We start from the raw sequence: 11,409 nt of genomic DNA, 5'->3' as shown, positions 1-11,409 counted from the left end.
TCTGCAAATACTAAGGCACATATCTCAAAAATGAAAAGACATTCACAAAAAACCTGCAAGCACCCCAAGATGACCCAGAAATTCGTGGTCACACAGGTGTCTAGATCAGCCTGGGGCTCTGTATGAGAAGGGTAAATTCAGGGCTCCCTTCAGGATGGACACATGGAGGCCCCAAGACTTCCAAGGGGCCACAGGTACAGCTACAAGACACAGCATGTCACAGCCTTGAAACATTGTCCTGGGGCAAGAAGGAACTGGAATCAGGCTTGCGAAGAAGCTCTGGCTGCTGCTGTCTTCCAAACCTGCGTTTGGGAAGACTCACTTGACAGGTTCCTTGCCTTGAGACAGCTGCAGATTCCTGCTGTTCTCACCGGAGCTGGGTAGCCCTGGTGACGTTGAACACACTGGCTGTCATGGATATTGGCGGGTGATGCCCACAGAGATGCCTGGCAGCAGGAAAGCTGCCTGCATCTCCTCAGCGCTGTGAGGGTACCCATCCGGGGAAGGGCTCCCTGCGGGGAGCACAGGGAGGCGATACCGAGGGATACCCGGCAGGACTGCGCTGCCCTGCAGGGGTAGCGCACGGCCTTGGGCGCACCCAGCGCTAAAGCCCCGCACCCCGTCCCGGAGCACCGGGGAACACCGAGAAGCCTCCGGCTCCCATCCATCCCCCGACCCAGCGCCCAGCGCGCCCCTCCCGGCGGCGGGCGGAGCTTGCGGGCGGTCCCGGCGCGGCCCCGGCTCCGGCCCCGGGTGTGTGTGGGCTCGGCGGCGGCGGAGCCGGCCCGGGAGAGCGGCGGGGAGCGGCGGCCGCCATGGGGACGAACGCGCCGCCGCGGCGGGAGCCGCTGGCCCGCGGCCCTCACGTAAGTCGGGGCCGGGCGCGGGCAGCGGGCGGGCCGGGGCGCCGCGGGGCCGAGCCCGCTCCGGCCGCGGGGATGCGCCCGGCCGGGAGTGCCCGCCCGGCGGGGAGCTGCCGTGCCCGCCCGGCCGGGAGTGCCCGCCCGGCCCGGAGCCGCCGTGCCCGCCCGGCCCGGAGCTGCCGTGCCCGCCCGGCCCGGAGCCGCCGCGCCCGCCCGGCGGGCACACGGGGTTTATTTGAGGCCGTGCCGGCTGCTGTTCTGGTGGGCGTTTGGAAGTTCTCCGTGCTGAATGGTTGCCCATTTGTGCCCTTTCTCTCTTTTTATTACCCAGTCCATTGCAAGATGTAGGGAGCCAGTAACCTTCCCAAAGCTAGCGCCGCTGTTCCTTGTGACTGTGACTACATTTCTGTTATCTGGGAGATGAGGAATTCACCCACATCAGGTTCACCCACCCTGGAGTGTGGTGTTGCCTGGTCTCGGCAAGAATAATTTTCAGTTTTATTTTGTTGATGTGCCTGTGGCAATGACGAATGGCCCCAGCATGCCAGGTGCTACACAAGCACGAGGAAGAAAGGCATGCACGCTCCAAGGATTCATTTTCAAGTAGGATGTGGACACGGTTTGGGAGAAGAGATGTGAATACAGGTGGTATAAAAAGGAGACTTGAGCTCTGTGGGCTGCTTTTTCAGGTAGGTTTTCTCAGAAGACGTTCAGCCAACAGGTGAAGTAACACAGCGTTGAGGGGAAGGCAGAGGAGAGCCATGGAGCAGGGAGGGTAACAAGTGCAGAAAAGCTGGGAAGATGGGGGCCAAGGCTCATAGGAGGGAGGGTTCCAAAATCCCTGCTCTTTGGCCACTGCAGGAAGTAGTCCTGTTGATGCTGTTGCCCCCAGCCACTGACTTTGCCACCTGTAGAGCAGGTTTTGTGGCTGACTGACAGCTGTTTTTAATTACCAGGAGCTATAGCTCTCTGCATGCTTGAAGGGTATGGAACACATATCAGAGGTGATGCCTGCCAAAATACAAAACAAAAGGTGCGTGCTATCATGCAAGCAAGGCCTGTTCTATTTCAGTCTGAATGTCCTACCATGTCAGTTCTTTCTCTGAAATTTTTCTTTACCTATTCTCCCTTTCCTCTTGCGTTCCAGCCAGCTTTGACTTCAGATTTGGCACCAGGTCTCCCTGAGATTTGGAGGTGTTGAGAAATATCACCTTGGGTATTCACTAGTGAAAATATCCATCTAGAACTCAGATCTAGGCTTTAAAGAAACTGATTTCCAAAAAGCACTGAAAAGATATCTGTTGTATTTATTTTTTAAGTAGGAAATTAATTGACATTTTTTTGCTGTCTGGCAGCAGTGCTTTCCTATGGTGGTCTGAGTCCAAATCTGAAACCACCATGATGGCACATCAGATACTGAAGATTAAAACAACTCAAGGACAAAACTGAAAATTAAGAAAGCTCCCCATTCATATTAAGGAAATCAAGGGTGGTGATGGAAATTATACAATGTTTGCATATCCCACAAGATTTTAAATGAGAGAGTCAGTACACAGGAATTGTGTGGACTGTCTGACTTGGGAGCACTCTTCTAACAAAAGATTTCTCACCTCTGCTGCATTGCTCCTTAAGCATATCACACTTAACAAGCCTACCTGCAGCCTGGAGAATTTTTACTAGTAAGAAGGTTGGTGGTCCACACTTAGGGACATGAGTCCCATCAACACTGTGCTGCCTGGGGAAGTCAGATTTTTATGGGCTATGTAAAACTGATTCTAGGGCAGAGTCAAGGATACCCGTATTATTTTCTGTAAATAAGCATGATTTAATGTAGTGGAAGCCAGTCATAGGGATTCTTCCACTAAGTACTTAGCTTTGAAGACACAGGATTGTCCTTTTCAAAAGCATTGTTCAAATTGTATGATTTTTCTTACAGTTGTAATCAAATTTTAATTCTAATCAAAAGATTGAGCTTGATCATTGGATCTTTGTATGAGAAAATGCAGGCATGAGAGCGTGCCACACACTGCCAGTATTTCATAACTGCCTTTCAGAGACACACAAGAGAGTTTCAAAAAGCACAGGAAAAGTAAAAGGGAGAGCCTTTCACAACCTGGAGTCTCATTGTCAGATACATTCAGGCTGAGTTTTTTATTAATACTGCCTCAGCAGCCAGACCAGTCAGAAAGTGGTCTGTGTCCATGTGATTCTGAGTAACTTCCTACACCCTGGCACAAAAAAGGCCTTGGGAAAATAGGCTGCTGTTCTCTTAATAGTGCATGGTCTTTCCCAGAGGGACTCTGCACAGCCTAAGGACATGGGTGTCTGTTAGAACCTCTGTTGTAGCGTTGCTCTTCCTGCACAAACCAGGGAATATTTTAGCAGTTACTTATATGTCTCTGTAATTCTGGACAATTTTTCACTAAAACATCTGGTACTGAATCAAAGCTTTATTAAAAGAACGTGGATAGCAAATCCAGCTGAGAAAGTCAGACTATTCTAGAGCAACAGCTGACTCAGATGCTCTTCATGTGACTTTTTTTCCAGATTAGTATCAAAAAGCCGGAAGGAAAGAAGTAAATGGTAATTTAGCATGTAGGGTTTCTTGAGTTTTTCTTTAAATGTCATCCTGAATTCCAGAGATTTACTCTTCATCATTAAGATCTTGATTTTCTGCCCAATCAGAGCAAATTTACTGAAGGTTTTTTTGTTGAAGGCTTTAGAAACAGAGCCTATTTTTAAAATTGTGTGCTTGTTTTTAATTTTACTTGATTTTTATTTGTTGTTTGGAAAAAACAGACTTTTTTTAGACATTTCTGGTAATGAAAATAAGGCCTACAGTTACTTCAAAAAAAAACAAGGAGATTTAATTCTTGACCCAGAATTAAAAACACAGATGTACTTTGTGGAATACCGGGTACCATTGTGCTTTTGACTGGCACTTAAGCCTTCTGTTGCATCTCTACATGCTTCTTCAAATGGAAAATCTGAAATTGTTTCAGGGAATTATAGTAGCCATGTAATAGATTAAGATTTAAGATCCTTCTGAGGGTCACATGATTAAAGGAGACATTTCAATAACTCATCTAATAATACCTAGTGTGCTAAAAGACAGGAGAATCTAGACTTAGTGACTAGTAGCTACTACTACATTTTCTTTGTCCATTTTATATTCTGTCTTACAAAATTTCCTCATCTGTCTTAGTAAATGTAAATTGACTATCTGCTTTGTACTGTACTTTACAATCTCATTTTCTTCTTTCATCACAGTTTTTGTCTTAGTTAATAGCCAAAATCCACAAACTAAACATGAAAGAAATTATTTTAATATGGCATAAAGAGTGAAAATACATGTTTACTATTGTAATTCTTTAGTCCTGATAATAGATCACTTCTTAATGGATTTTTTTTGTAATTATGTAGCCTTTGTAATCTGATAGTCACATTAAAAAACACAGTTGCATTCAGGTAGGATGCCAAAGAGCCTCAAAAGGATTAGAAGAGATTAAAAAAAAGAACAAACCAGTTGGACAAAAACAGCAAAGAGGAATCTCTAGACCAGTGTGTAACACAGGAGCTATTTATTAGTAGTGAGAAGCTTCCAGAGTTTGATTTCTCCTTCCTGCCAGACTTTTAACTTTCTTTTCAGCACTTCATGTCAAATTGAAGTGAAAAAAGTAGGCAGTCTTAATGTCAGAACTGGGAAAGCTTAACAGAACTTTCTTTCCAGACTTGCACAAATGAGAGACATTTGCATCTTTGGTTGTTGCAAAGTTGGCTCTTTCTTCTGCATAGTTTCCTTGACCAGGTATAATTTTATATATATATTCATATATAACAAATAATTCTCCCATCTGTACCTGAGATGGAAATTGGGATCTTGTATTTTGCAAAATTACCCACTGTTTTACCTAGTGATGACAGCTTCCAATCAAATTCATTCTGCTCTGGATCACATCCAAATACTCTTGAGTATGTACAGCAACTCTACTCATTCCATTTTGAACATACCCCAAGTTGTTCTAACTGAACCACATTGTCTACTGATCAAGGGGTGTAGATGCACAGCACAGTAAGAGGAAGAATTACACCACAAGAACCACCCCAGCCTAGGCTGCCATCATTGTTCAAGACCAACTGGTTTTGAAGCCAGCTTGGGTATGTTGAACTGCATCAGGTTTCCCCATGGATGTCTGATGTGTGTCAAAAAATCATCAGCAGCAATCATTCCAGCAGGAGTGAACAAGAAGAAACAGACAAGCCGTAACCTTGACAGCTTGTAACTTGTAACCTTGGTTACAAGTGAGGAAAACAAGACCCTTTTGAAGAATTTAACAGATCACATAAGCAGAATTAGTCACGTGATGAGGGCAAAAAGTAAGTCAGTTCCACTATTTTTAGATAGAGTGGGAAGGAAATGTTTTGTGGCTTGGTGGTTTTTTTAGCAGAAATTATGATAAAGGCTCAAGACATAGAACAAACTGGGGAAAAAAAAAAAAAAAAAAAAAAAAAAAAAAAAAAAAAAAAAAAACAAAAAAAAAAACTATTGAGGTTTCCAGTATTCTTTCCAGTGCTTTGTATGGATTTCAGACGGATATATATTCAGATGGATATATAGCCTAGCCTACACACACACACTCCTGATCAAGGAATTCTCTACAACAGAGACTGCTTTTTTGCCATGCATTTATCACATTCTAAAACTCTATCTAATTATAATAAACTTTATTCACATTTTATAGGATATGTGCAAACTCCATTATTTTATAACACACCAGACACCAGAATATGCCATCCTTCCAATATGAAAAAAAGGGATTGTAATCTATTACAGAACATTGGAAACTCTGAAAAAAAGTATAGGACATTTTTAACCTAATTCTTAATTATGTCAATGGGATTCACAATTCTGCTTGTTACCTGGGTTTTTGAAGCACCTATTTTTAACACCAAGTTATGGAATATTTAGATTGGAAAAGAACCTTAAGGTCATCATGTCCAACCATTAATACAGCACTGCCAAGTCCAACATTAAATCATGTCCCTAAGTGCCACATCTATGTGCATTTTAAATAATTCTAGGGATGATAACTCCAGTACGTCCTTGGGCAGTTGTTTATAATGCTTTCAGTAAATAAATATTTCTGAATATCCAGGAATAAACCTCCACTGGCACACCCTGAGGCCATTTCTTCTTGTCTATCACTTACTACTTGGGGGAGAAACTGATCCCCACCTTGCTACAATCTCTCTTCAGGTAGATGTAGAGAGTGATGAGGTCCCTCAGCTGCTCCTCGTAAAACAGGAGCAGCCATCCCTGCTCCTGCACCAGTTTCATTTATTTCTTTGGACAGTATCTTTTCAGAGACAACAAATTTTTATGTAATCAATTATTTCCTCTCTCTTAGCTGGGAATTCTGTGTCTCACAATCTTAGCTACATGTAGATGCTCATTTTGTGTTAGCAAATGCTCAGTGTCTTTGTTATGAGACACTGACCAAAGATATATGTTGTGATGAGAAGAGAATAAATCCCCAAATTTCCCTCTTCATGGCATCTATGACATTGTCTTATCCCTGATCTCTTCCTCTTCTCTGGAACATCAGATATGAACTGTGATGTGGTTGTCCACAGTTGCTATTAATTGCACACCTCACCTGGTAGTTTTAACTGGGAAGAACAAACAGGAAAATACAGAAAGGTAAAATTTGTTAGGCTTTCCTACTGCGTGTAACTTTATATTCTACTTAAATCATGTAGTCCATTGTACTACAAGGGATATTTGTAATGGAGTGCATTCACAGTAGCTGAACACTGCTGTGCCAGAATCTTCAGAGGTTATCGGTTCGGCTGTGTCAGAAGGGCCTGCTTTTCTGAAAGCCCTATCTTTAAAATTCAAGCTGCTTTCAGGTGTTTTAGGCTGGACAGTACAGAATTGATATGGACAGCTGCTTTTGAAAATCTTAGTGGAAGTTTTCACCTTCAAAGACACTTACTCTCAACATGTATCTTTTACATAAATAAATGGACTTAAATGAAAAATTAAGAAGTAATAAAAGATTCACGTCATTGTAGATGTTGAAAAGTCAAAATGCTGTGCTTTCAGAAGGGAATAAGCAACACAGTGCTTAGCACCAGTGCAGAAGATCAGAGTGCTACTGATTCTATCTGTCCACACTATCCATCTCCCAGGCACAGTCATGCACTGACCATCCCTGTTAAGCATCTTTCACCTTTTGCAGGATAGGTTTCCAACTAATCCAAACCAGCTGCAAACCAAACCCACTAATTTTGGTTCTTCTGTTCAGATCTTAAGCAACATGATGACCTCTCTCAAAATTAGTAAGCTACTCATCTCCAACATTTCCCAACACTTTGACACTAATGTCCATTTAATCTCTGCAGAGCCTTTACTATTCCTGCAGAGCTTTCTGATGAGGGAAGTGCCAATGAATCATCTGGATACTGAGACCCTACTCCTCTCATTAACCCCTTCACAGCCACAGGCCTTGTCAAGGACAGGAGGCCCTCTTCACAGTGTCACAGGAGATTTTGAGCAGCAAAGCATAAAACCAACTGGAGCAGGCAGATTATGAGCTGAGGCTTCTCCTCCCATCTGACTTCTCTGCACAGCATTTGTCTCTCTGCTGGGAAGCCTTGAGGAAGGGCTCACTCAGTAACAATAAAAATCTAATCTAGTTTATGTAGTATGTGAGGTCTGTGAGAAATAACCAAAAGGAGCATGAAGTTTCTTGTTTCTTCACCTTTTACTGCAACATGCTGAAACACCATTAGAACATTTACAGAAAAGTCACATGAAGAGATGCACTGATACTTTTGTAAGAGTAATTAACTCTCAATGTAGTTGCTTCTAGCTGTGTTAGTACTAATATAAACCAGAGTCTGTCCATATGTTCACACTTCCATACACTCATGCTCAAATATGATTCAGGCTTTTCTTCAGTGTTTCAGTGAAACTAACCATAGATATGTTGGTAAGCTTTCATAACCTGAAAGCATTTATATAGGAGACAATTCACATTTATTTAATATGGCATTTCGAGAATGTGCATGGGTTTTTAAGCAATGTGCATAAAGTAAATCTAGTGGTGCAGAGAACAATGAAAATCATTTAAATTGGACATGAATTGAACCTAAGGTGCCTTCCACTTGCTGTTACTGCATGTGGTCAGTATTGCAAGCAAAGATGCCTGGTAACTTCAGAAGCAAGTGTGCTGCAATACTCTCAAAACACCAAGTCCTTGCAGAGCTGTGACTCATTGAACCGCAGCTGTCTGAGGACTGTCTGAACATCAGCATAGGATAAGATCCTTTCTTGGATACCTCTCTTGGGAAGCAGTCAAATCATCACTTTCAGTTTCCAAGGGCAAATCTTTTAAGAGTTTTTTTAGTAATCACTAATGAAGATATTTTTTCTTTTAGCTGAGACTTCACTACTTGTTTCTTAACGCCTTTTTAAACAAATACTTGTAACTGCTGGAAAGACAACCATTTTCTCCCTGGTAAAGGTCAGAAATGCAACTATCTCATTCCTTGCACCTACTTTCTTCTAGGTATGTCAGACATGAGTCACTCTTATAGCTAATTTTTCTAAGAATTAAAGGGCAAAACTAGAAGGGATTTGAGACCCCTCAGGTATTATATGGATGAACAAGGACACAATCTGGACTGAAAAACTGTGGCAAGGTGCAGGTACCAAATAGCTGAATGCTGTACAGACTTGTTCAGATGTATCGCCCTACTACACTAGACTGAGATTTCAGCCACACAAATCTGAAATCAGAGAGATAAAAATGGGCAAAGGATTGTCCTTTTACTAGGACTGTGTGAGACCATTTCAGCTACTGAAATGTTTTCGTAGTTGTTTTCATAGCAGAATATAGTGGGCACATGGTGCCTCAGGTATTGAGCTAGAATCCAAGTCACAGTCACTTCACTAATGTGAGACTTGACCTTGAAACGCCTCCAGCTTGAGAAAATAAACCAGGACTCTGTTACAGTCAGCTGGAACACAGATGACAGCAATACCTGGTAGTTGGTTTTATAGCTTTTTTTATTGTGCTTCATGCCAATGAAGTTGTCATTTGATGACACTCTGAGCTAATGCCAAAATTACAAAATTCTGCATCACACCCATGCACTCTCCATGGCTGGTGCCCAGACTGGAGGGCTGCAGTTCCTCACAGCCTGCACCATCAGGCAACTGCCTTATTCTTCCATACACCCCTGTAGGCCATTTGTGCATCTGTGCATCCTAACTGTGCATCTCCTACAGCCCCACAGCCCCTAGTTCTATGACAGCCCTCACTTTAATAGCTCTTAACATGATGGCAGTTGCCACTGAAGCTGTGAGATCATCAGCAGTTTTAGCTAGCTAGCTTAAATGTGTATACATGGAGCATTCCATATATAAACAGACAAGAAGAGACTGCCCCACCTCAACGACATAGCTCCTCTTTAGGAAGAATTTCTTCACAGAAAGGCTGATTAGACATTGGAACGGGCTGCCATTGCAGTGGAGCCACCGTTTAAGGAAAGAATGGATGTGCACTCAGTGCCGTGGTCTGCTTGACAGGGAGATATACTTTTCCAACCTCATTGGTTCTGTGATTCTCACAGAATCACAGAATAATGAGGTTGGAAGAGACCTCTAAGATCATCAAGTCCAACCTATGCCCTAATACTTCAACTAGGTGCTATAGTATAGCACCGAGTGCCATGTCCAGTCTTTTTTTAAACACATCCAGAGATGGTGATTCCACCACCTCCCTGGGAAGACAGTTCCAATACTTTATTATTCTTTGGGTGAAAATTTTCTTTCCTAATGTCCAACCTTCCCTGGCATAGCTTGAGACTGTGTCCTCTTGTTCTGTCAGTGCTGCCCGGTGGAAGAGACCGATCCCAGCTGTCTACAACCTCCCTTGAGGAAGTTGTAGAGAGCAATAAGGTCTCCTCTAAGCCTCCTGTTATAAATGAAAATTTGTCCAGCCAAATTAAAATTAAAAATAAAATATTTATTTCGCAATCAAATTCTAACTAGCCAGCCACAAGGAAAGAACAGAGCCAAGCCCGGGGTCGGCCCTGGGTGTTCAACAAAGAGATCAGCCTCAGCAGAGGTTTTCCTCTATGCCCACACACCTCCATCCTGGCACAAGCAGTTTTTATAGGGAAAATTCCGCCTGAGGCCAAGATTTCAGCAGTCAGTCTTTTCTTCCATTCAGAGTCCATAGGTTAATAAGATTTTATTTTTTGGTTATGAGGAAGAACAATTCAGTGTACGGAGTTGTTGAATCCCTTGATGAAATTTACTGAACACTGCATTCACATGTATTTGCCCGAGGATTTCCGTGATATCCATCTCGGGTCGTTCACGCGATGATGTCCCCGTATCCCTCCAGACATGGCCCATCTCTTGGCCGAGCCGCACCCTCTAACTTGTAAATCAGTTTCCAATATACACCCGGTCTCGCCTGCGGTGGAGGGGGGAGCTAATACAAGCGAGCATTATCTTACAAGTACCCAATATTACACATTTCATACAAGGAACGGCGCGAATTATGTTTACTACACATAACACTCCTCTTTCCAGGCTGAACAAACTCAGCTCCTCCAAACGCTCCTCACAGGGCTTGCGCTCCAAGCCTCTCACCAGCCTTATTGCCCTCCTCTGGACGCGCTCGAGCATCTCAGCATCTCACGGGGCGCAGAGATCCTGCGGCGGCAGCCCTGCGCGCCTCCCCGCAGAGCGCCGTGGGGCGCCGAGCGGCGGGGCGCGGCGGGGCTCAGTGGGCTCGGCTCGGTGCCGCGGCGGGGCTCGGTGCCGCGGCGGGGCTCGGTGGGCTCGGCGGGCTCGGCTCGGTGCCGCGGCGGGGCTCGGGGCCGCGGCGGGGCTCGGCGCCGCGGCGGGGCTCGGCTCGGTGGGCTCGGCTCGGTGCCGCGGCGGGGCTCGGTGCCGCGGCGGGGCTCGGTGGGCTCGGCTCGGTGCCGCGGCGGGGCTCGGTGCCTCGGTGGGCTCGGTGCCGCGGCGGGGCTCGGTGGGCTCGGTGCCGCGGCGGGGCTCGGTGGGCGCGGCTCGGCTCGGTGGGCTCGGTGCCGCGGCGGGGCTCGGCTCGGTGCCGCGGCGGGGCTCGGTGCCGCGGCGGGGCTCGGTGGGCTCGGCTCGGTGCCTCGGTGGGCTCGGCTCGGTGCCGCGGCGGGGCTCGGCTCGGTGCCGCGGCGGGGCTCGGTGGGCTCGGTGCCGCGGCGGGGCTCGGCTCGGTGGGCTCGGCTCGGTGCCGCGGCGGCTCCGCGCTCACTTCCTGCGGGGGCGGGCCCTGCTCCGGCGGATGCGGGCGGGCGGGGCCGCCGCGGCCCTGGCGCTGGGCAAGGTGACTGCGGGGCGGCCGAGCCGAGCCGGGCCGAGCCGGGTCAGCCGGGAGCGGGGCGGGGGCGCGGCTGTGCCTGGGGACGGGGCGGCGCGGGTCCGGCGAATCTCCGCGGAACGCGGGGTGCGCAGCCACGGAGATGCGGGCGCAGGTCCCCGGGA

The 11,409-nt window shown here is 46.2% G+C and overlaps 1 protein-coding gene across 3 annotated transcripts in view; it reads left to right on the top strand.

Annotated features, from left to right (window-relative positions):
• Positions 1-793: 793 nt before the first annotated feature.
• GNE (glucosamine (UDP-N-acetyl)-2-epimerase/N-acetylmannosamine kinase) overlaps positions 794-11,409 on the top strand; it is a 34,857-nt gene continuing 24,241 nt past the window's right edge. Inside the window, exon 1 of one of the 3 annotated variants that reach the window (XM_021533868.2) lies at positions 794-866. In XM_021533868.2, the coding sequence (XP_021389543.1) occupies positions 816-866 (51 nt within the window). In that variant the 5' untranslated portion in view covers positions 794-815. Of the gene's footprint in view, positions 867-11,210; positions 11,291-11,409 lie in introns of those variants that run through there. The other 2 variants (XM_021533869.3, XM_021533871.3) reach the window with 2 other exon arrangements.

Source organism: Lonchura striata, chromosome Z (assembly GCF_046129695.1).
Source record: "Lonchura striata isolate bLonStr1 chromosome Z, bLonStr1.mat, whole genome shotgun sequence".
Classification (NCBI taxonomy): domain Eukaryota; kingdom Metazoa; phylum Chordata; class Aves; order Passeriformes; family Estrildidae; genus Lonchura; species Lonchura striata.
The sequence above is the reverse complement of the archived record's forward strand: the minus strand, read 5'-3'. Positions and strand labels throughout refer to the sequence as shown.